The sequence below is a fragment of the Leucoraja erinacea genome, chromosome 15, assembly GCF_028641065.1.
Source record: "Leucoraja erinacea ecotype New England chromosome 15, Leri_hhj_1, whole genome shotgun sequence".
Classification (NCBI taxonomy): domain Eukaryota; kingdom Metazoa; phylum Chordata; class Chondrichthyes; order Rajiformes; family Rajidae; genus Leucoraja; species Leucoraja erinaceus.
In genome coordinates, this window is record NC_073391.1 from 38,152,640 (window position 1) to 38,179,062 (window position 26,423).

A 26,423-nucleotide genomic window follows, 5' to 3' on the forward strand; every position below is an offset into this window, starting at 1 on the left:
GCTCCAGGTGTCCAATCTGTCTTGTGTGGTCACCTTCATGGAAATGAGATGTTCAACTGCACCAAGTTGCAGAGAACTATTTATCAGAGGATGGGCTTTTGAATGAAATTGTGGCAAGATGGTGTTTCGCCTTTTGATCCCAATCCAATCTTTTATTGTGTTAAACACCAACACCCATTGTTAAGAATGAAGAAGAGGTTGATAAAAACGGCTGGATGTTTTGGTGAAATGTTTATCAGGCATTGAAAGTGTACTGTGGTCAGTGGTCAGTGGCCAGAGAGTAACCACAGACAGCGTTATTATCCATATCGAGAGGGATCCTCAAGTTATTCTGTGCTGGCACATTTTTGAGTAATTGCTCAGAAACACTAAGCGTAACTTGCTGATGAAAGGTCATCAACCTGAAGTGTGAATTTTGTTTCTCTCAGCAGGCTGCCAGAGGGTTTCCAGTCTTCTCTGGTTTATAATATATGAAGTGACTTTTGTTGCTCCGTCTGAGTTGAAATGCCATTCATTTTCGAAGTAAGTTAATTGATGCTTTAAAAATCTTGCTCTTAAAGTTTGATTAATGGCAACCCAGGCAGTACTTACTGCTCATTTCTAGTTGCGCTGAGTGTGTGCGAGTGCGAGAGACTGGAGTCATGTGCAGTAGTGACGAAGTGGAACTGGCTGTCTACCTTACCCGAAGGGCAAATAGAAACTATTTCAGATTCTTATTGCAATTCAGCTACTATTTGCTGTCAGTTCCCAAATGATCAGATTTATACAGAGGCATTTGCTTTGTGACCATTTGAATTCAGCAGTTCAGAAGTGCTAGCGGCCCCATAGCAGAAGCGTCCATGTCGCGGGGCTGGAAACTGGAAGTATCCTGAGCTAATTCTGCTACCACCATCATCTATTGCAACAAGGGATGGCTCCCACTGATTGTCGCCGGAAGCTTGTGTCCTTTTCAGGACGGACGATGACAGCGATGTCAACATTTGAAATAATGGAAGATGGACACGAAAGAAGAAGAAGTTCTAGCCCGTTAGCAGGGGAAACCATCCAAATTTGTCCCTGAATTATGTATATTTCTTTGATTGGTGGAGGCTAATGTTCTTTCCTTTTATCTTTTTAATCCACAATAGCAGATGCAGAGTGCTGACTAACTGGTGAAGGAAGGACGATTTGCGTTTATTTTATTTTAATTTAGAAATATAGCACGGAAACAGACCCTTCGGCCCACCGTGTCCACACTGACCAGCGATCCCCGCACATTAACACCACCCTGCACACACAAGGGGCAATTTTACATTTACACCAAGCCAATTAACCTACAAACCTCTAGGTCTTTGGAGTGTGGGAGGAAACCAAAGATCTCGGAGAAAACCCATGAGTATATTGCATAACTCAAGAACAGAGGAAAACAATATTTTAGAGACACCAGTGAATGCAGATTCCGAGATCTGGGGAAAAAAATACAAGCCCTGGGCGGCACGGTGGCACTGCGGTAGAGCTGCTGCCTTACAGCACCGGAGACCCTGGTACGATCCTGAGTACGGGTGCTGTCTGTACGGAGTTTGTTCGTTCTCCCCGTGGATTTTCTCCGAGATCTTCGGTTTCCTTCCACACTCCAAAGACATATAGGTTTTTAGGTTAATTGGCTTGGTGTAAATGTAAATTGTCCGTAGTGTGTGTAGTATAGTGTTGATGTGCGGGGATCAATGGTCGGTGCGGAATCGGTGGGCCGAAGGGCCTGTTTCCATGCTGTATCTCTTAACTAAACTAAACATCTGGAGGAACTCAGTGGGTCAGCCAGGCATCTGTGGAGGCAAAGGAATTTCCAGGTTGAGACCCTGTATCAGGACTGAGCATTCAGCAGTATAGAGTGGTGAGGGAGAGGGGTGAGGCAGGAGTTAGCAAACGATAGCTGGATCCAAGTGAGGAAGGGTTGATGGGCAGATGGAGCCACATGGTGGAGGGAGGGATGGACAGAGGGAAGGTGGCGACAGAGGCTGGGAAGTGATCAGTAGAGACAAAGAAGGATTGCAGATTATGGAATCTGCCAAAAAAGGAAGATGGTGAACAGAACCAGATAAGGGAGACCTGCTGGTCGGTAGGGAACTGTGAGGGGAGAGGAGGGTTTATGGGGACTGAGTTGTTTGAGTATGTGGGTGATAGGCAGATGTTTCTATCTGGGGAAGGTGAAACAAACTGGGAAACGGGTGGATATGAAAGAAAGGGGTGTGCGAGAGATCTTATCGCTTGCAAGCTCCTGCTCACTCCTTCTATTCACCTCTTTATAATGTTTATACCCCTTTACACTCTCAGTCCTTTAGCAGTGACTCTCCCGAAACATTGACTGCCCCTTTGATTCCATAGAGAATGTTTGACCTGCTGAGTCCCTCCAGTGGATTGTTTTTGTTTGAGAAATAATCTTTTATGCTGCAAGTTATTTTACTAATCTGCAAGATAACTTATATAGGCGATTTGTGTCTGAAGGCAAAGTTCAAGAGGAGCACCCTGTCTTTTATCCAAACTGACAAGGATTTGAAACAATTTGTTAAGAAGTCTGATCCTCCGAAATATTAAAAAAAAAAAACATTTGAAATAAATTAAATCTATATAAAATTAAATCTATATTTTTAAATTGAGAAAAAAACCCACCAAAAATAATTAAAAGCATTACATTTAAGATTATTATATATTTTTTAAGTTGGCATTTTTACTTTATCTTTTATTTTGCTTTTGCCTCTTAGCTACTATGTCTCTGATTCGGCATCTAAAATCTGTTGAAATAAATTGGGTGCCTGATCCTAATCTGTATATATGTGGGATCTGAGTACTGTCACGATGGTTCCACCCTTTGATTCCACTTGGAATCCAGTGGCAGAGCACGACAACAGATATGGTGTGGTGTCCATCGGCAAAACAGAACATCTTTGGATTTTAATGTTCTCCAACAGATGTGGAAGTCTGAGACATGTTGAAACTTGAATGGTTGAACACAAACATTTCTCAGAACTGCCAGACCCAGTCAGCACGATTCGTCCCATTATGCTAGCGACAAAGACATGAAGTTCCAACCTTCCAGCCTAAATACAGATGCTGGCGACCAAACAGCATGCTATAAATATTGTGTAGTACATGATTCTGCTCTCTCTCAAATAAAAAAAGACATTTACTGGATAATCTAAAACATTTTGGGTTTAATTGAAATGTGCAGATTTCAAACTAAACATATAAACACATACAAAATCAAATATATTCAAAAGATTAATTTTAAATTATAGTTGAAATTCAGACTGGTGGAGCCACAAATATTGACACTATTTCATTTTTCTCTCTCTGCAATTATAACATTGAACAGAAGGTGGTGCCATTACAGCATGCAGAAACAAAGAACTGCAGTTGTTTGGTTTTGACCAAAGATAGACACAAAGTGCTGGAATAACGCATCGGGTCAGGCAGCATCTCTGGAGCAAAAGAATGGGTGACGTTTTTGATCATGACCCACTTCAGACCCTTCTTCTGAGAAAGGTTCCCAAACCGATACGTCACACATTCTTTTTCTCCAAAGATGCTGCCTGACCCGCTGAGTTACTCCTGCACTTTGTGTGTGTCGACCATTACAGGATGCCTTTGGAAGAGATGGCAATCAACTGAATAACTGGGAGTTAATCACAATGATGCAGCCAGGTTCAGAAGTGCTTTGCCGCTACCTGCATTGTCAGTTTGGCATTTACAATCAATAACCAGCATTTTTGACATTCCTTTTCTGCACTAATCCCTGACATTAACTCTTCAACTCCAACCACTTCAGCATTATTTATTTATTTTTTTGCCACCACAAATGGTCAAACCTTCAGCTGCCGCAGCCCTGAACCCTATCTGAACCTTTTCCGTCATTCTCCCCATCTGAACCTTTTCCAAACTTTTTCCATCTTTTAATATGCTTCTTAAAACCTGTTACTTTAAAAGCCTTGTTCATCTGGCTCACTTTTAAGGCGCTACACAAATACACGTTGCAGCTGATAATTTGTAGCTCCTATGTTGTAATTAGTAGCTTGGCAGTGAGCACTGCCAAATACCAATTAGGAAGAAACATTCAGTTGCAAATCGGTCACCACTGTGTATAAAGTAGCAAACAATTTCAATTTGGGAATGTTGGAACTTACATGAAGTTTATTCATCTAACTTTAGTTAGATATTTTTCTCAGTATTCACCATAGAAAAGTAGATGCATAATCGTACATCTTTGTTGATTTAAAATGTTGCAGGCTATAATTTTTGAGGTGGTAATATAATCTCAAGGATCATATGGATAAGCATTCCACCCAGAACTGCATATCAGCAATCACAGGCACAAGAATGAACAAAGTCAAAACAGTGTGATCATACACTGTATTGTCCAATTGATTGTGCCCACGTTGTGAGTAGAAACTTGAAAATTCATTTTCCATCACCTGAAACCCATAATTAGTTAGTAATGTTAGTGTCAGCTATTGTACGCTTCTCAAATCAATTACTGAAGCTTGCAAGACATACACACAAAAATCGAATACTTCTAGAAACATCATATAAAATTGGACAGTAAAGTTCTTCACTTCTTTAGCTGATGTGTTTGGAGGGAGTTTCTGCTTAGCGACTTTTGCAGTGAAGGTGAGGAGAAGGAATATTGTGGATTATAGTTTCCTCAAATTTAAATACATTTAAATAACGGAATTGAAAAACAATATTTTGATATTTTTATATCTAATTTTCAACTGTAATAGTGGTTGTATTAAATTAGCATGGTTTTGTACTGAACAGGTCATGTCGTACAAACTTGAATGAGTTTTGTTTAGGAGGTGGCTAGTGAAGGTAAGGCATTGGATATTGTCGACATGGACTATAGTAGTCGATAAGGACATAGTATTTGACAAGATTTCTCATGATAGTCTGATCCAACAGAGCAAGGTGCAAGGGATCCATGGTGATTTGGTAGTTTTGATTTAGAACTGGTTTACCCATAGAAGACCTAAGGTGGTGGTGGAAGGCTGCTATTTTACATGTCTGTGGTCACTGGTGTTGTGCAAGGATCAGTGCTGGGATCTCTGTCGTTTGTGATATTTATAAATGACTTGGATGATAATATAGATCGGTTGATTAGTACTTTTGAGATAACACAAAAATTGATGTAGTTGCAGACAGTGAAGAAAGTTGTCAACAGTGGCAATGGGATATAGATCTGTTAAAGATATGGGTGGAGAAATGGCAGATGGAGTTAAATCTGGGCAAATGTACTGTAAGTGATCGCAATTTGGTAAAGCAGGCATATGGTATACTTACCATCATTGGTCAGTACATCAAGAATAAAGGTTAGGAAATCATGTTGCAGCTGTATAAAACTTTGGTTAGGCTGCATTGGAGTATCGTGTGCAGTTCGGTTCACCCCATAGGAAGGATATGGAGGCCTTGGAGGGAGTGCAGAATAGGTTGACTTGAATACTGCCTGGATTAGAAGACAGAGGTTGGACAAACTCGGATTGTTTTCTCTGGATCAACTCTGGAGACCTGATAGAAGTTTATAAGTTAATAGTTGTTAGATGCAACGATAGGATAGACAGTCGGAATCTTTTATGCAGGGTGGAAATGTCAAATATTAGAGGGCATAGCTTTGAGGTGAGAGGGGGAAAGTTTAAAGATGATGTGTGAGGCTACATTTCTTTATGCCGAGAGTCGTGGGTGCATGGAATGAACTGCCAGGAATGGTAGTGGAAGCAGATACTATAGAAAGGGGCATGAAAATGCAGGAGATGGAGGGATACAGATCAAGTGCAGGCCTAAAGGATAAGTTTAATTTTGCATCATATTCAACATGGGCATGGTAGTTTGAAGTGCCTCTTCCTATGTTGTACTGTTCTATGTCTATCTAATAATAGTTAGGCTTGAACTATTGGTCTAGAGAATGTGATAGTTCGAGAATATCAGCTTAATATTTATGAATAAAACTTGTGTAAAATTTACCATATGGTAATGGGGAGGTGGATTATTATCCTGTGGGGCAGGATAACTGTTCATTGTTAATGATTCTGATCCCACATCAACCTGTGTGATCCGTAGCTACGCTTCACTGAAGTAACTTGGTTGAATCAAGCAGGATGGGCAACCTCTGCACAAACCAACAATATTTTTTTTTAAACCTATTTCCTTTTCTTTTACATTTTCTACTGTAACCGTGCCTTACCAGTCCCTCTCCCTTCCTCTTCATTCGGTAGTTCCCTTCTCATTGTAAGTTAGTCTGAGATTATGCCCTGCACATAGAGACTGTTGATGGAGCCTGAATGCATCTTGTTCTCTCGGCTGGAGCTGGTGTGTGATATGTGGTGGTGTCAGGGGATAAAATAACATCAAATTTCCACCGAAAGTACAGCTAAAATGATTATTAGTGTTTACACTTGAGCAATGAACGAAACAATTAACATGGGCCCAGCAGTATATATGATGGGCTTTGTCATCAGGACCCTTTATTGTCTACATGCACTACGTAGGAACACAAACCATGAGGAAATAAAATGCATTCTCAAACAAAACGTTGAATATTTCCTCATAAACACAAGGAACATTGTTGAGATTTGTCCTCCGAATCACCTACTTTCCAACTAAATAAGTGGCTCAGCAAGCAGCAACCTCCGCAGGGCTGTGGTTTACTGGGGAAGTTCAGCAGTTGCTCCTGTCTCAATGCTCAGGGCTTCTTCAGTTTATTGATTCTTGTAGTGAAGGCCTCCTCTTGCTTCTGCAGTTTTTCACTTATCTCGTTCTACGGAGATGACAGGACAGGGTTAATGAACAAACCGTCCTATACTTCACTGTCTCCTTCATGTTTAAGTTTGCCATTAGGCAGACCGTGGTTGACAAGCCTTGCACTCCTAGCTTCCTGTTTTTCACAAATGGAGGAGATATCTCTGCCCCTATGTGATAACTGTTTATCTTATAGTTTACAATTTTGCCCACGCATCCTCCCAATATGTATATCTATAGCAAACAGAAGGTGTAAGGAAGTGAATACCATGATTAACTATAACGCATGAACTGAAAATAGGAGATATGCTTATGTTAACTGTTTGCTGAAAATGCCTGGCACCTCACAGACAACAAATTACAACATTTTGTTCGAGATAAAGTGTCCAAATGCAAAACGTCTTGATAAGAATTAATCACAAGTATTATGTGCTTTTAATAAACTTTTCACAAATATGGGAGGAACCGTGCAAGGTATTTATTTTAATGTGTAGTTACTTAAATAAATTAATTGTTTATTTGAATTGAAACTGTGCAATATAGGCCCTCCTGTGCTATTCTATTCAATTTACAACTGAGCTACAGGATATTTGACTTTTATGTTTAAAGTTACAAAATATATTTCACCAGAACCATATGTTTCACCAGAACCATAAAGCAGAGCATAGAGATGGTTCAAGAGAATCAACTATGGGCATTGTGAAGAGAGCATGTATTTATCTAGTTCACATTAAAGTGGAGATCACAGGGACGATATTTGTGTGAATCTGTAGGTCTTCAGAGGTTCAAATTCTGCTCAATGGTACTGGCTTTGAATCTGACTGAATGTGTGAACTAACCCTCTAGCCTGCCCCCCAGGTGCAGTGTACAAGATCACAAGCGACTTGGCTTTTTAATTCTCCAAATGAAACCACTTTAGTAGAGTCTTACCCTACGGGAATGGAATGAAATGGAATGCTTTGAACATATTGAATGGCGGTGCAGGCTCGAAGGGCCTACTCCTGCACCTATTTTCTATGTTTCTATGCTTTATTGTCACATGTGACAAGGCACAGTGAAATTCTTTGCTTGCAAACCCAAGGTATGCAAATAGTCGCCACATGGTAACAAAGTAACCCCCTCCCGCCAGCTCCACCTTTGTGTGTCTCCCCCTCATCCCCCTCCCCTGCTCCGGGTCCTCCATTCCGGTGCTCCCCCCACGCCAGGTCCTCCATTGTTCATTGTTCTATGCAGGTTAGGAATCAGACTAGAATGCTGAAGTGCATATCCTTAAACCCAGCAGTATGAATATTGATTTCTCTAATTTTGAGTAATCCTTGCATTCCCTCTCTCTCCATCCCTCCCCCAGCCTGGTCCTCCTGCTAGGCTCACTGTCCGTATGTCTTTGCTATCGCCTCCTCCACAGCCAACAATGGACCATTGTGGGCTGCTTGCCATCAGTGCCGGCTCTGATTTGTTCTGTACCTTTTCATATCTCTAGTTTCCCTCTCCCTTGACTCTCATTCTGAAGAAGGCTCTCAACCGAAACATCACCTATCCATTTTCTCCAGAGATGCTGCCTGACCCGCTGAGTCAATCCAGCATTTTGTGTCTATCTTCATACGACCTTAGCTCAGTTCGAGTGCAACCCCTGACCGGGAAATGCTGACTCATCCGTCAATTTCCAGTCATCGGTAAAATGACAAAAGGTCAGACTGACTGTGGTGACAATTTCCAATATCCTGTTCACCAGTGTTCTTCGGTGCCTTCATATTTTAACCCAGCTCAAACATGAACATGAGCAGAATTGTAGAGACAAGATGAGAATGATCATATTTTTGACAACAAGGCAACATATGACTCGGTGGCGTGTAGGAACCCTAATAAAATTGACATCAAAGCAAATGAGGCAAGAACTCTTGACCAATAACCCAAAGCACAATGGGGAGTATATTTTTAAAATCAATCATGTCAGCCCCAGGGCATCAATGCAGGACGTTACACCTTCAGCAGCATTTACAGTAATCTTACCGAAGAGGTCTTCAGTTGGAAGCATTGATGTAGCAGGGCCTGGATAATATTTAGGCTTGAACCAATAAGTGGCAGGTAATATTCAAGCCAGGCAATTACCTTCTCTACAAGGGCAGAGTTTAACAATATACTGTTCATATTCAATATCAGTATCATCATTAAATCCTTCAATATTGTTATCATTCCAGAGGAGGGGTGGCTTATCAATCATACGTTGGAGATATTGGGACCAATCACATAAATACTGTACACACAGCAGCAAGAGCTAATTGAAGAAACACAATTTTGTGGACACTAACTCACTCCCAATCTCTCAAAGTCCTTCTACTATTTACTACAAGGCTCACACGTGTGTATTTGATAACTCTCCACTCCCCGGATGAATATAACTACAAAATCGCTCCAAAAAGCTGTACATTGTTCAGGCTAATACAGCCAGCCTGATTTCTCCCCATCTACCACTATAAATCTTCATGTGCACCCCCACCACAATGTGTACCATCTTCAAGGAGTTTCTGTGGCAGCATGCCTTTTTCGATAACGGCTCTCAATTTTTTAACATTAACCAACAAGTGTATGAACACACCACCATCAAATTATCCTTCAAGTCGCACACATCTTAACTTGGCAATATTTGCCCTATGTTTATCCCAGTTAGGTCAAGTTGCTCGAACAACCGCATCATGGGAAAAACGACAACTCATGATATGTCGAAGTTCAAGAAACAAGCTTACTACAATTTTCTTAAAGGAAAATCAGGTAAATCAGAATAAATGTTAGCCAGCAAAGTTCATATTGCACAGGATAATCGATATACAAGCAACATTAAATCACTGCTTAAAAATTCTATATTAATAACATACTGGTCTAAATGTATTTCGGCATGACTACATGAATCGGTAGGTTTGTGAGATATCAGTAACCCGATACAAGCCTGATATTTACATTTCAGCCTGCTTTCTTAAACTGCTGTCTCTGATATTAATCTAATTTGGTTCCCAAAATACCACAATCTTAGTTTATATTTTGTTGTATCTGAGAGTTTTCAACAATCTTGTTTTTTTAATTTTCTCTTAGGAATATGAATCTGCAGTCTGGCATTTATTCTCCATCCTGATTTTCCCTTTAGAAAGCAGTTTAAAGAGCGGCTTAGGCTTTCTTAATTAAATTAATGATTAAACGCAACATGTTATTTAAATGCAAATGTAAATCGCAGCCATGAAAATGGGTTTCTGATATCTTTGTTTAAAGAACTACAAATATTTGAGCTAATCTGCACTCTTGAAGTCCCCCGATTTATAATGTACAGCACTAAATTGAAGAATTTGTGCTTTCAGTTTTAGCCGTTTGTAAATTTACCATTTCAATCCACAGAAGCCCACTTACTTCCAATGGAAAACATGATGTGACTTGGGTTGTAGGAGGCTGGAAATTTACAAAACACCTATCAACCCCTTGACACATTTCTCTAGTTAGTCTGCAGTTGGAAACTTTGTGTAACATTTAGTTGTCAAGCTGGTCTGCCCTTTTAATAGCACTGTGCAGTTGCGGCAGATAAATGGTGAACAGGGGTCTCTAGTTTGATTAGGGGTGAGCTGGTGTTTCTCAAGGTTAAAAGCTTTTTCTCAGCAATCCTACTTGGTTACTTTAATATGAGCCCCCGAATTGTAAGAAATCAGTTTACTATTCATATTTCAGTATCTGCCCATCACTGGCTAGGCCAACGTTATTGCTCTTGCAAAATGTGGTGGTAATGGCATTTTGGAAGGAGATTAGACGAGTTTGCTAAAAGGAAGTAACATTTTAAAACATCGCTAAGAAGTAATGGGTGTCTTAAATAGTTTTGTGCCAATAACAAATTCCATGTCAACTGAAGCTTGTTGTTATTTTGAAATTCCATTCAGTTGGAATAGAATTAATTAATTGCCCAAAAATATTTAAGGCACCCATTACTTCCCAGTTAGTAAACAAACAATCTCCTTCCAAAATGTCATAATTTGTAAACAGTTTCAGTTGAAATTTAAAGAGGTGAAATATGGATGCAGTAAATAATTTCTGTGAACTAGTTATACCTGTACCTTAGTTGTGGAATTCCACAACAAAAACTTAAATAAAGGGATTACTCTGGTCACTTTTCATCCATTTGTGGTGCAAAATTGTGGGCACATAGAACTATGTGGAAATGGGAACATGATAAATATGCACTAACCATTTCATACTTTTCAGCCTTATAAACAACATGCATACCCTGTCTTTTCTCTGTAACACTGTTTGACATTAACAAACCTGTGGCAATTTATGAAATGCATTATAAAAAAAATAACATATCAATTGCTTCCTGGAAGGACTCTTCAAAATTTCTTGAAACTATTTGAATTTAGCTAACAAAAAGCTTTTTGAAATTATTTGAATTTTATAAATCCATATTTGTTGGCCTTAACAACTATGTATTTTGGGTGAATACAAATTTTATCCCATGTTATTGAAATTGGCAATTCCCCTATATTCGAGGGTGTTTTAGAAAATTATGGTCATTTCAGAGCTTTGCTATTTCCTGCATGATTTTAGCAGAATTCATGGGTGCATGCCAACATAGCCTGGCTTCCTTTCTTGACTGAGTGCCACTAATAGTTTTTATAATTGCCCTGTCTAATATATAATTATAATTGCCCAGTCTCTCTTGTATTCTTTCTTTCCCAATACCGCACTCTTCTGCGAACACCAAAGCTATTCAGTAGCAATGTTGTCCTCAAGATTTATTTCTTAATCTCTAATTAACTAATCATTGGTTATGTAGTTATAAAATCTTTTACCCATTCCCCCTTACTTGAAACACCCGTTTTCTTAGATTCTTCCTTTTGACCTACCTTGTTCTCGATTTGTTTAGTAAGTAAGTAATTTCTTTGTATTATTAGATTTATTATGACTCATTTTCAAATCAAATTTTAAATTCTCCAATCAAGTTATGAACTGGAGCTTTTTATTGCACTCGCATTTCTTATTATGGGAATACTGTATGTGCAATCTATAGAAAACATATCTATGGTTTTCATTTTGTTTTCATTCTTTCTGCAGTATTTAAAGAAAACCGGCCATCTGCTGGTATCCAGTCAATATTCGTCCTTTGTTTAAAGTAATAATAACAAAATCATTTTGCTGTCTGTGAGATCATGCACAACATTAATGCTGTACTCTGCAACACAAACTTGGTGTAAGAGCTGTGATTACTGGCAGCAAGGGCTGCATACTGAGATTCACAGGGACTAGAGCCATCTACAGGCTGCATGAGGTAGATATAAGATGTTGCCTTCTCTGAAAAATGGCAGCGATCACGAGATTTTGCAAAAATGCATTTTCATTCATGACCGCTATTTAGTGACAGCCCATAAATGACCATTTTCCCCCCTAAATGTATCCAAAAGCATTTCAAAGAGTTGTTACAAAGTGAAAATTGTCACCATGCCTCAAAAGGATGCTAACAGAGGCAAATAAAACGTTAGGTAGACAAAAAAGCTGGAGAAACTCAGCGGGTGAGGCAGCATCTATGGAGAAGGAATAGGCGACGTTTCGGGTCGAGACCCTTCTTCAGCGAAAACTCAGAGGTAGATTTTAAAGGGTATCTTAAAACATGATTTAAAAAAAAGTGATTTGGAAAGATAATTTAAATCTGAGGAACCAACAACTGAGACCATAACTATTAGTGGCAAGATGAAAGAAATCAAGGATGAATCTGGGGTTGTGTTCCAGTGCTCATGATCATTCAATATTTACCTCACTGTTTTTTACTTACACGTTTCCTAATATATAAATACACGTTGTTGATTAATAAATTTGAATTTTAAAAAGTAACAAACTGCAAACCTGAATATTACTGAGCATTTCGCCTGTTACTTGACTCAGCATTGATGTGACATCATCCATGTTATAACATGCCAGAGCATCCTCAGTTGTGGAGTCTTTAACTTCCATCTCTTCTTCAGTCTCTTGCACAACCTAGAAAAATATGTCTTTCGTTTAATTTCGAGATACAGTGCAGAAACAGGCCCTTCGGCCCACCGAGTCCATGCCGCCCAGCGATCCCACACACTCCCACTATCCTACAAACACTAGGGACAATTGGCAATTAAACCAAGCCAATTAACCTACAAACCTGTACGTCCTTGGAGGGTGGGAGGAAACCGGAGATCCCGGAGAAAACCCACGCAAGTCACGGTTCACAAACTCTGTACGGACAACACCCGTAGTCAGGATCAAACCCGGGTCTCTGGCAATGTAAGGCAGCAACTCTACTGCTGCACCACTGTGCCGTGAATCTATACATAACTAAAATCTCTGATTTTGTGCTCATCCGGTTTGCGCAGTTTTTCTATTTGCGCAAAAATGGTACGGGATAGCACTACGATTTTTTGCCAGGTTCCTCGCCGTTCTCCTGTGCTGTAAGTGCAACACATTTTGTTCTGGTCGGTGGTATATTGTAAATGTTATCGAGGTTTAAAGATCTTTACAACAGCGTGTGCGCAGATTCCTTCAGTCAGCGTCACGCAGATTGGTCGCTTCTCCTGTCAGTCAATGCCACGGCTGGGATGGCAACGCCCCTTCCTGCCCCACAGGTGGTGGCTTGTGCCACCTCACTCATAAACTCCTCTCTCCCCTCCTCACAGTAACTTGTCTATCGTCTCCCCCACCACTGGCGGCGTCCGCGGGGGTCAGTGGAGGCCCAGTGGAGCCCCTGGTCCCGTCTCTCTCTCCCTCATCACTCACCCCTCTCCCCTGCCCGCTGCGGCAATGGCGGTCCTGTCTACCCGTCCCCCCCGGGTCCGTCTCCACCTCCGCCGCCGCCTCCGTTGCGGTAACTCACCCTCATGGCCCTCTCGGAGATCTTCTCCACCAGCTCATCGAAACATGTGGTGCCCACCGTGACGAACACCGACTGCATCCCCCCTGCAGCCCGGCGGTGGCAACGAGCAGGCAGGCAGGCAGGTAGGCGGGTGGGCAGGATGGAAATGGGCTGAGCAGCAGCAATGGACGGGCGGGCAGGGCGGTGACAGGCTGAGCGGCAGCAGCGGGCGGTCGGACAGGACCGGGACGGGCCGAGCGGTGGCTGAGCCGGAGTGGGCAGAGAGAGGGAGGGAGAGTCGGGTTGCAGGGTGGGCTGAGCAGTTTGCGCGGACACACACACACACAATGCAAATGGGTCCAATCGTCAAGTCAACGGGATCTAAACCACAGCTACCAATGTACGACCCGTGGAGGAAAGAACTGCAGATGCTGCTTTTTATCGATGGAGGGACGGAGGGAGGGATTGGCTGAGGGTAGGGGAAAGAGAGGGAGGGAGAGGTGAGGGAAGGGAGGAGCAGAGGGGAAAGAAGAGGGAGGGTGAAGATGAGGGGGAGGAAGTGTTGGGGGATGAGGGGAATGAGCCGTGCCTGTGCAGTTGGGGCTATGTGTGAGTGGTGCAAAATTGCATTGGGGAGATGGATTGCGTTGGGGAAATGGGTAAGTGGTGGAATATTGCATTGGGGAATGGGTTGTGTTGGGGGACCAGACCAGGAACCCAACAGGTTCCACTTAGTTTAGTGCTTTATATAAATGTACAGTTGTGAACAAATTCTCATTTAACTGTGAACTTAGAAAATGGGGCCATACCTCAGGTTCTGCTTCCTCTGTTGGCTGCTGTAGAATGTAGGATGAATAGATATCCCAAAATAAACTCTCCTCCAATGGTGAAGGGAACGGATCTGCTGACTTGATAACTTCAACCTCAAGCTAAAACAAGGGGAAAATTATTTTGCATTAAGATACTGTGTCCAGTACTCCATGCTATGATAAAGGTAAATAAAGACAAAGTTCAGGAAAAACAAGTTACTAAACATATCTCCATATGAAAATAAAAAACACACATTACTGATCCTGGAAATCTGAAATGAAAACAGAAAATACTGGAAGCACTCAGCAGGTCTGGCAGCATCTGTGCAAAGAGAAGCAGAAGTAATATTTCAGTGCGTAGGTGCTGAGGAGTGGTGCACTGTCAGATGTGTCAATTAAGTGGCTTCACTATATTGAACCAAAATCACACGGTACAATTCAGAACATTCTGCATTGTGGTCTGGTAAATATTTATACCAAAAACAATATTTCCAAGTGGATTATCTGATTGTTTATCACAATTCCGTTTTTTGGGATCTTGTTGCGTGTAAATTAGATGAATTTCCAAGATTACAACAGTGACTAAGCCTTAGAAATATTTCAATGGTTTAAATGCACTTTGTGACTTAGCTATCTAAATAGCTATCGAATACAAGTAATTTGTTTGTGTAGGAGGAACTGCAGATGCTGGTGTACACCGAAGATAGACACAAAATGCCTGAGTAATTCAGCAGGACAGGCAGCATCTCTGGAGAGAAGGAATGGGTGAAATTTTCGGGTGGAGATCCTTCTTAAGGTTAGACTCTTTGTTCGTATTGGGACAGTTATGAAACATAGAAACATAGAAATTAGGTGCAGGAGTAGGCCATTCGGCCCTTCGAGCCTGCACCGCCATTCAATATGATCATGGCTGATCATCCAACTCAGTATCCCGTACCTGCCTTCTCTCCATACCCTCTGATCCCCTTGGGCACAAGGGCCACATCTAACTCCCTCTTAAATATAGCCAATGAACTGGCCTCAACTACCCTCTGTGGCAGAGAGTTCCAGAGATTCACCACTCTCTGTGTGAAAAAAGTTCTCCTCATCTCGGTTTTAAAGGATTTCCCCCTTATCCTTAAGCTGTGACCCCTTGTCCTGGACTTCCCCAACATCGGAAACAATCTTCCTGCATCTAGCCTGTCCAACCCCTTAAGAATTTTGTAAGTTTCTATAAGATCACCTCTCAATCTCCTAAATTCTAGAGAGTATAAACCAAGTCTATCCAGTCTTTCTTCATAAGACAGTCCTGACATCCCAGGAATCAGTGAAGAAGGGTCATGGACCTGAAACCTTAACTCTTTGTTCTTTTTTTACACAGATGCTGCCCAACCTGCTGAATGTTTCTAGCACCAACTGATCTCTTATTTCTTTTCTTGAATCATCAAATACATCCTATAATTTGTACCGAGACAGAAAATGCTAGAGTAACTGTGTGACAGCCAGCATCTCTGGAGAGAAGGAATAGGTGACGTTTCGGGTCGAGACACTTCTTCAGACAGGTATAATTTGTACCTACCTAGCTTGCTTCCCTCTTGGGGCCTCTGGTTTTCCTCAATTTCTGCATCCAAGATATTTTTTTACAGGATTTCCTTCGATTTGTTCAAATTTCCAAGTTCCAACTCTGGGCTGTTGTGGGCCAGGTCATTCTTCCAGAGTTACAGCCCTATTCCCCTATCATTTCTTGCCTGCATGTGTATATTGAAATGCAATCTGGTACAAGATGCTTCAAGCAGTTCTGAACGCAAGTGCAGAGCACCTTGCTCCAGTTCACAATCCCATACTGCCCTCCATGAGGAGTCAAGTGTCAAGTTGCAATCAGTAGCCCATTGGCAAACTGCTGACATGCCTACTATATGTTGCTGTGCAGAGTATGTTTTATATATACTCCTCTGCAGATGATTTCGTGATTTGAGTTCCTCAGTCAGTTTTTGTTTCACTATCTATAGTTCTTATATCGCTGTAAATAATAGAAACATTAGATTAGATCATCCCCATTTTACGAACGCCCAACCTATGTAAAGCCTTGAAGCTCAGGAGGCTGAGGATGATCTGAGAGAGGCGTTTAAAATCATGAGGGGAATAGATAGGGTGATTGCACCAAATCTTTAACCCAGGATAGGGGAATCAAGAACCAGACCACATAGGTTTAAGGTGAGAGGGACAATATTGAACTGGAATCTGAGGAGGTAGTTGAGACGGGTATTAGAACAGCATTTCAAAGACACTTGGACTGGACTGGAATAGTTTAAAGGGTGTGGTGGTGCGGATGACGGCAGGTTGACAATGACGACACCGATAATCACAGTGATCACGCATGATGTGGTTTATTCATAGTGAAGGACAGTAATGACGAGAAGGTCAGGGTATCTACAGGGGCACAGTCCCTCTTCATCAGTGTTCATGTGTGAAGACGCTGCCGATCTCGGGCTTGTTCCAGCAGCTCGGTCTTGACCTCACAGAGCAGATGCTGGTGGCTCAGTCTTGGCCTTGAAGAAGGCACTGGCAATCTAGAGCTTGCCCTGGCAGCTCAGTTTTGGCCTCAGAAGAGCTGCTGGCAGTCTCATGCTTGTTCCAGCAGCTCAGATTTGTCCTTGACAAAGAGGCATGGTGATTTCAGGTTTGTCTCCGCAGATCACTCCTGCCTCAAAAGGAGGTGCTGGCGGTTCTGGGCTTGTCCTGGCAGCTCAGTGTTTGCCTCGAGAAGCATGCACAGTAATCTCAAGCATGTCCTGGTGGCTCCGTTTTGGCCTTGAAGGATTACCTGCCTACCTTGTGCTTATCCTGGCAGTTCAGTCTTTGCTTTGAAGAAGAGACCTTGGTGGTTGCCTTGGTTTTTAAGGAGGAGGGTGATGAGGTGCAGATGGAACAGCTAATTGGACACACCAGTTGCTTCTTTGGCCTCTGCTCAATCTGGATCTGTATTTTCCAGCAGCCAGGCGTTGTTTGTGGTGCTGATCATTGATTTCTCCTGGTCTTTCTGCTAGTGAAGGGGATCAGAGCTTGGGAGAAGGGCTGTCACAAAGGATGTGGACCAAAGGCAGGCAAATGGGTCTTGCTTAGATATAGCATCTTGGTCGGCATGAATCATTTGGGCCGAAGAGCCTGTTTCCTTGCTGTATGGGTTCCATATATGGAAACGTGTTTGGGAGACGGGCAGGATGGATTTGCAGGCAACTATCCTTGATACTTTGCCACATTGAACCCAGGTAAAATACATTCTAGTAAAATACAAAACTTTTTCACCCAGTGAGTTGTGAATGTATGGAATACTCTGCCCCAGAAGGCAGTGGAGGGCAATTCTCTGGATGCTTTCAAGAGAGAGTTAGATGGAGCTCTTAAAGATAGTGGAGTCTGCAGATATGGTGAGAAGGCAGGAACGGGGTACTGAATGTGGATGATCAGCCATGATCACAGTGAATGGCGGTGCTGGTTCGAAGGGCCGAATGGCCTACTCCTGCACCTATTGTCTATTGACAGTCTATTGTGCTGTTGTGTTTAATGTGCCTGCAAAGCTGCAACAATTCAGGAAAGGTCTCGACCCGAAACTTCACCTATTCTTTTTCTCCAGAGATGCTGAGTTATTCCAGCTTTTTGTGTCTACCTTCGGTGTAAACCAGCATTTGCAATTTTTTCCTGTACAATTAAGCAATTAATTGTGGTTGTGCATGTGACAATCACTCACACATGGCTCTTGAATGATCACATTACAATTACTAATCAGAGATCTCCCTGCAGCAGATGTGTGTTTGTTCCAGTGGAGAATGGCTACACTTAGAAACATAAATGATCAGTTATTATCAGTCTATCACCATCACCAATTTAAATCTACAAGGCACATTTGCGTATAATGAAATTATTACTAAACCCATTGCACTAAAACCATCTGTAACAAATATATGTTGGAATAAACATAATCGTGATAATTTTATCTCAATCTTGGTATTGTTCTAATAAACATCACGGACAAAAGGCATGACTATTCCTATTCTCAATGTTGCTGACAATGTGCAAAGAGGTATTTCACAGCACTTAACCATTAAGTGTGTGCCAATCCTCAAACTGGGGTTAAAATAAAAGCATGGGTTAAAGCTAAATGTCTTGTAGGTATTTTAGTAAAAGATTTTGACAGTTTCATGGAACATTTCAAGAATTATTTTTTTCCAAATATGATATTTTGCCCTAAAACCATTTAACGTTTCCTGTGCACCTTGTGCATAATATTTAATCTGGAGAATATCCTAACATTTGCTCAATAGAAGTGTTATTTTTAAGATTTAAACAATAGCATCCTTCATTTATTCGTCAAATGAAGTCTGATAATTTATGGAACTATTAAATATCCTTCTATATTTAAAAGTTAATAAAACATCCAGCTAACAACCAACATTTTTTGATTTGTTGTTTTTTTAATTGTTAAACTGGGTTTCAATACATATTTGTCAAATGGTTTAATTTATATATTGACATTTTAGAAGAATTAACAAATATAAACTGGGAAGTCATAGTCTAGGTTGAAACAAAGACAGGAAAGACTCTGGACTATATCCAAAGTTCAGTGACCTTTGTTAAATTATCGGACTATTTCCTTACACTTCAGAAAGGCTGATTTCACGCACCATATGCTAGTGTCTCTCATCATCAAAAGAAAACTGCTATCTGAAAGCATGACTAATGTGGGTGCATTTACAAGATATCTTTCAATCAAAATAACATTAAAATGGTTTATCAAATCCGTTATATCAAATATAACTAAATGAAGTGGGTAACATTCCTGCTTTCACAATGACTGCCAGGAAGAATAAAATAAACAGTGGAAAACTATCCCAGGCTGACCTTTATGCCCACCATAAGTCTCTGCCCATCTTCATCCAATTCTGTCACAACAGCTTTAGACTTTATTTTTTTGACTTTAGAGATACAGCACGGTAAAAGGCCTTTCAGCCCACCGTGTCCACCCCGGCTAGCGTACACCTTATGCACTGGCCTACACACACTTGTCAATTTTATCTTACCGAAGCCAATTACTGACATCTACTACGAACCCACTGACCCCTACATTACCTTGACTACACCTCATCCCACTCTGTCTCTTGCAAGGAGGCCATCCCTTACTCTCAATATCTCTGTCCCTGCTACATCTGCTCCCAAGATGAGCCTTTCCAATCTAGGACATATGAGATGAATTCTTCCTTCAGTAAACATGATTTCATCCCTGATGTTGTGGACGGATCCCTCACCCATGCCTCCTCCGTGTCCTGTAGTTCTGCTTTCACTCCCCCTCCCCCCAGATGGAACAAGGATCGAGTTCCTCTGGACCTCTCCTTTCACCCACCAGCCTCTGCATCCAATACATCATTCTCCGAAATTTCTTCCACCTTTCCCACCACTACCAGTCACATCTTCCAATGCCCGCAGCTTGGATGTCCTAGTATGGAAGTGGATGATTGTTTTTCAGTTTGGAGGACTATCACTGGTGTACACTGCAGAGATCTTAGTTAGATCCTCTGTTGTTTGTCAAATAAATTAATGATTTGTTTGAGAGTGCCATGCTTGAGATAGCATCACTGGCAAGTTTGAAAATGACACTAAAATGGTGATAAAGTGGACAGTGAAAAATGTCTAAAGTTACAATAGGATAGAGATCAGTTCGGAATGGCTGATGGAATTTAAATGACCAATTGTGAAGTCTTGCATTTTGGGGCACTAAACCAGCCGAGCCATACACAGTGAATGGCATAGCCCTAGGATGCTGTTGAATGAAGAGACTTTGCAATATAATGACAATATTCCCTCAAGATGGCTTCACAGATAGACAAGATGGTGAAGAAGGCATATGGCATGCTTGTTTTCATCAACCAAGGCATTGAGTCAAGAGCTGGGTTGTATAAAATGTTGGCACACTTTGGAATTTTGTGTGCAGTTCTGGTTGCCACTTTACAGGAGAGATAAAGCGAGAGTGTGCAGATGAGATTCACAATGAATGTTACATCACCCGGCACGGCTTCATGGCCGTGGGACTCACCATCGCCCGTGGGGGTTCCAACCTTGGACTTTCAGACCGGGAGCGGGGCCGTAAATCGCCCCGCGCGGCCTAAAATGGCCGTGGGACTTATCATCACCCGCCTGGGGCTTGGACATCGGGAGAGACACGGAGAACAGGGGAGAGAAAAGACTTGCCTTCCATCACAGTGGCTTCACTGTGATGGATGTTTGTGTGAATTTAATTATGTGTATGTCTGTAAGACAGTGTCTTTGTTTGTATGGCTGTGGAAACAACATTTCGTTTGAGTCTCACTGGGGCTCAAATGATAATAAATTTGTATTGTATTGTTGCACTGATTGGAGGGCTCGAGTTATATAGAGATTTTAGATGGGCTGGGTCTGCTTTCCCTGCAGCAAAGTGTGACGTGATCGAGGTGTATGAAATGATGGCAGGCATGGATAGGGTAGATAGGTAGAGTCGGTCTCCCATCGTACGGGTGTCTAAAACTAGAGGGCAGAGGTTTCAGGTGAGAAGGAGGAGGTTTAAAGGCAAAATGAGGAGTAAATTTCTCTCACAAACACTTGTTGGCATCTGTATTGAGCTACTCGAGGAGGTACAGGAGGCGAGAACACATTTAAGAGGCACTCGGACAAATACTTCAAAGAGCATGAAATAGAGGAATATTGAATTAATGCAGTCAAATGGGATTAGTTAGATTGGCATGATAATGAGCCAATTGTGTATTTCTCGCCTGCACATTTCTTTGACTCGATGAGTCAATATCACAGAGAAAGCTGGAGAATGCCTACAATTACGACTGAAAAGACATTTGGACAGATATATGGTCAAGAAGACTTTACAGGAATATGGGTCAAATGTAGATAAATGGGATGACCCAAGCGTGCCAAGTGGTAGACAAGTTGGCCAAAGGGCTTGTTTTCATGTTGTCATGCTCTATGACATAAACAACAGACTTGCAGAAGGTCTTAAACACACATAGAAAGCAAAATGCCTTACGATGGAGAATTCAATGTCGAAATCCAAAAAGCTGCAAAGGGCTTGGATACAAATTGAGGTGCTGTCCCTCAAGCTTGAATTGGGCCTTCAAGTCAATGTGGTAGAAGGATGAAGAATTAAATTAGCAGTCAACAGGAAAGCTCAGGTTTGCTGACTGAATGCAGGTTTGCTGACTGAATGCAGACTATTGCTGGAAAAATCCTACTGATGAATGCAGAATTGGATTGGGATCATCGTTAGACAAGTCCTGTGCTTACTTTTGAAATTGCAGTTCCCTTTCCCTTCTCCCATAAGGCAGTAACCAGATTCCAGCACCGAACATTGCTCCCAGCCCCCACGGAGACCCAGGGCATGACCTCCGATGGCTCCAACCACTTGGCCCATTTAGTCTCTGAGGTCTGCCCCACCCACAACCACAAGGCCAACCCCAATACTGATAATTGCTCGCCTTAGAAACATAGAAAAATGGAGTAGGCTATTTGCCCCATTGAGCCAGCACTGCCATTCAATATGATCATGACTGATCATCTAAAATCAGTACCCCTTTCCTGCTTTTCCCCCATATTCTTTTATTCCTTTAGCCCAAAGAGCTAAATCTCTCTCTTGAAACATCCTGTGAATTTGCCTCCACTGCCTTCTGTGGTAGAGAATTCCACAGATTCACAACTCTCTGGGTGAAGAGCTTTTTCCTCATCTCAGTCCTAAATGGCTTAACCCTTATTCTTAAACTGTGACCCCTGGTTCCCCCAACATCAGAAACATTTTACCTGCATCTAGCCTGTCCAATCCTTTAAGAATTTTACATGTTTCTATAAGATTCCCTCTCATCCTTCTAAATTCCAGTGAACACAAGCCCAGTCAACACATTCTTTTATCATATGTCAGTCCCGCCATCCCTGGAATTAACCTGGTGAGCCTATGCTGCACTCCCTCAATAGCAGTAATGTCCTTCCTCAAATTTGGATACCAAAATTGCACACAAGTCCCTGTAAAACTGCAGTAGGACCTCCTTGCTCTTAAACTCAAATCCTCTAGCAATGAAGGCCAACATGATATGATTTATATGATTAATGCCCCATCCCAACCATCAGTTTCTCATCACTGCCCTAGTATATTAGTCACACCACCTCTGCTTCCCACCCACATTTTGTTAATCATACCGCATCTCCGTCCCACACCCAGGCTACTTAGCCTGGTGTCTGATCTAACTCCAGGTCCTATTTCTGGCTACAGCCACTGGCCCTCTCCTTCCGGGAAGGCAGATTAAATACTATGAGAAAAATGCAATAACCTAAACAAGCAACCTTGGGAATGTAAAACTCTCTTGGCTTCTCCCTGTGTCTTTATCACAGCCTCTGATAACCTTAAAGCTCTCTCTTGTATGATCACATGGCCTTATTATTTTTAGAGAAGACGGACTCAAGACTGCTCATCTTTTTATAAAAATGTTTCAAAATAAAATTAATTCCCCTGGCTTTCTTTGATAATTTTTTGTTTTGGACAGTTCACTTACTGATGAAATTAGGATGCTGTGAATGTTGCTTTCCAGAATTTCTGAACCAGCAGCATCATATAAGGTATATACAGAAAAACTCCAATAATCTGGCACATCTGAGACTTTGGTGGTGCCGGACTGCCAGATTATCTCCCACTATTGAAAGTTATTTCTGTTGATACCTCAAAACAATTTTATTTTTTTTCATTAGATGTTACACAGTATTATTATTATTATTATTATTATTATTATTATTATTATATTTTCCAATTAACCTGGTAATTTTAATGGGAGCACGGGATACAGTGCTTCAACAAGTTTAAAAGGAATGCTGGAACTGGAGCCCGGGCGAGATGATAAGTCTGAAGAAAGGTCTCGAACCCGAAACGTCCCCCGTTCCTACTCTCCAGAGATGCTGCCTATCCCGCTGAGTTACTCCAGCATTTTGTATCTATCTTCAGTTCAAACCAGCATCTGCAGTTCCTTCCTACACATGAAAGTATTCTGCAATTGCCAGATGCCGAACCATTGGGATTTCCACACAGATGGATATGGATTATTGGTCATACATACATGTAGTTTTGCTTTAACACGTGTTTCCACAACATTGGCATTAGATATTAAGTAATCAATGAATCAGGGAGCACTGTTTGTATTAAGCAGACATAGAAACAGAGAACATAGGTACAGGAGTAGGTCATTCAGCTCTTCGAGCCAGCACCGCCATTCAATATGATCATGGCTGATCATCCAAAATCAGTCCCCCTTTCCTGCTTTTCCTCCCATATTCCTTGATTCCTTGATTCCCTGATTCCCTTGATCCAATTGGTTATAATGTAATTTCAATCAGGAACTAGAGAACCATTTAAAAGTTACTTTGGAAATTGACAAGCAGAAAATAAATCGCTCTTGGGAAAAAGGACAATCTAGAGAAAATAACCTTGCTTCCATGTAACCTCCCCACAGAAATGAGACACCATTGTCTTTTAAGAACACAGCTGCTACTTTCACCGCGGGTGGCCATTGGAATTGACAAGCAGTCGTTTCCATTGATACTTGGGCAATGAAATTCTATGAAACAACATAACATACAGCCTTCAGCACTTTTAGTTTGCAGTAACATAAATAAACTTACAGCTATTGAAAATACGTTGATTTTTGAAATTCCTGGTGGGAATCAACTCTGTTATTGCAAGTCTGAAAAGGTCTGGCCCCTGACCCCCTTCTCTCCAAACCTCAAAATTCTGTCAGTTAGAAAACATTTTAAGCCATTAAACCGATTTTTAGTTTTGTAAAGCTGTCGCAAAGTAAATGGATCAGCAGTGAATGATTTTCTTTTATTTACCTCCCAGCTCTTAAATAATTAATAAATAAAATGTACTGAACTTTGCAAATTAAAGTCAATGCTGAAACCACTCCAATTTTACTTTTGTTATGGTTTCAGAGCATTTCCTTTCATGAGATATTAATGTTAAACTCCCTCGAGGCTGAATAAAGTTATTCACCGAACAACTAAACCTTATAATGCTAGACAATTTCACTTTAGATTTCCATCTATGAGAGAGAGCCAATCTCATCTGGGCACACAGTAAGAGACCTACATTAATTTCATTGTCATGGGAGAAAAATGATACAGGCATTTTTGAAGTTATATATTACTGACCTGAGTGTCTAGAATCTTTAGGTCAGGAGTATGATGGAAAAGAAACTCGTAAAGTCTGTAATGCTGAAATACACTAGGAAATAAACACAATCAATGCAAAATAGCCCAAGGCTTTTTTAAATAAAACTATCCATTACACAACATTCAAAACTGAAATTATATTAAATGTACATGAAATAAAGCCCAAATGCCAAAATCTCTCTATTGAAGACAAGTAATAAAATTAATGTTTTTGCAAATGTGACAAAATATGTGATCAATGCCAACCCTTAAGTAATTGATCTTATTTGCTGACCAGTAAATGCAAACTGAACGTTAAGACGGTAAGTTGCTAAACCTTGAGACTGGAAATTGTTATAGGTTGAATACCTACTCAGTGCAGTCAGTCATAGTTTAGGCGCAATAAATGGTCACAATATCCCTAGAAGGAAATTGTTCATGGTCCTCATTTCTGATTACTGCTCATTGATTCATGATCTGAGGATCCTAACATGAGGAGAGAATGGAGCTCATTTTGATGTACTCTGCAGTTCAATAATATTCCAAATCTCCGATTTACAATTCAATTTCCCATTAGCTGAAATTCTGTAGGATTCCGTTTTCTCATTCACTGTTTTTCATCGAAATTATGTCTTCACCCAATATCCTTCACCAAACCTTTGCTTATTATGGTAGGCACCCTCTATTTATTGCCTTCTTTCTTCAGTGCATATAATATTCATACGATTAAAGTAAGAGTAAAATTCAATAAAATATGAACATTTCAGAAAAAAGAAAATAACAAAATCAGTGAAAAAAAGAACCAGAAAATAAACAAGGTACATAAATGCCAACTTGACTTGAAACCAAATTGTGCACAAACTACAACTGGGAGAAACAGGGGTGGCATGATGGCGCAACGGTAGCGCTGCTTCCTTACAGAGCCAGAAACCCTGGTTCGATCCTGACTGCGGGTGCTGTCTGCACAGAGTTTGGTATAATTGTAAATTGTCCCTAGTGTTTGTAGGATAATTTTAATGTACAGGAATCGCTGGTCGGTGCGGACTTGGTGGACCGAAGGGCCTGTTTCCGCGCTATATTTCTAAACTAAACTAAACTATGAAGAGAAAGAATTCAAAAATAAATAATTGGATATTGATGGCTGTTATAGAACTATTTAGATGCAATGGAAAACTAGGAAGATGAGCAATTATTTTGTGTTTAGATTTTGTTGGGGAGTAAAAAGAATTCAGGTAAGAATAGGTTCAACATTAGAAAAAAAAACAGCCAGTTACTCATCTCTGTTTCAATTAAACCATTAAAAAATATATAAACAGAAAGAGATCAGGTTGAAAATCAGCATAAACTAAATGAATTCTTCAAACCAGAATGTGGGCCTCAAGCAGAAATTCCAGCCCAGTAGGAGTTGCAATAGAGTCATAAAACTGTACATTTAAGGGCCAAAGAGTAGAAGTCAATGTCATATGTATGCAAATTGACTATATTCTGATTGATGTAAGGTATTACTTAAATGACTATCATATGGAGAAAAAGTCTTCAGTTGGGAAGGATTTGGAAAATTATGTAAATTAAAATATAGTATAATTTCTGCCATTTTCTATTGTTGATTAGTTTTAAATATAGCAGTGCTTACTGTCTTTACTGTAAGTGCATACTGACTTTACTGTTGACTCTCAAGTTATCATTTTCAAGTTAACAACATTTTATCTGATAGCCAGATATGTTGTTTATATCTAGCTTCCCCAAAATTTTGTGCCTGTAGCTATCACATTTCCTCTCAAATCACGCTATCTCGGCTGTAATCT

The 26,423-nt window shown here is 40.9% G+C and overlaps 1 protein-coding gene across 2 annotated transcripts in view; it reads right to left on the reverse strand.

The window, feature by feature from the left end:
• Positions 1–6,457: 6,457 nt before the first annotated feature.
• The window catches only part of cabcoco1 (ciliary associated calcium binding coiled-coil 1), a 59,365-nt gene continuing 39,399 nt past the window's right edge, over positions 6,458–26,423 (reverse strand). The window contains exons 5-8 of one of the 2 annotated variants that reach the window (XM_055647200.1): positions 24,619–24,691; positions 14,419–14,538; positions 12,634–12,765; positions 6,458–6,781 (exon numbers count right to left, since the gene is read on the reverse strand). In XM_055647200.1, coding sequence (XP_055503175.1) covers positions 6,707–6,781; positions 12,634–12,765; positions 14,419–14,538; positions 24,619–24,691 — 400 coding nt within the window. In that variant the 3' untranslated portion in view covers positions 6,458–6,706. The remainder of the gene's footprint in view (positions 6,782–12,633; positions 12,766–14,418; positions 14,539–24,618; positions 24,692–26,423) is intronic. The other variant, XM_055647201.1, reaches the window with a different exon arrangement.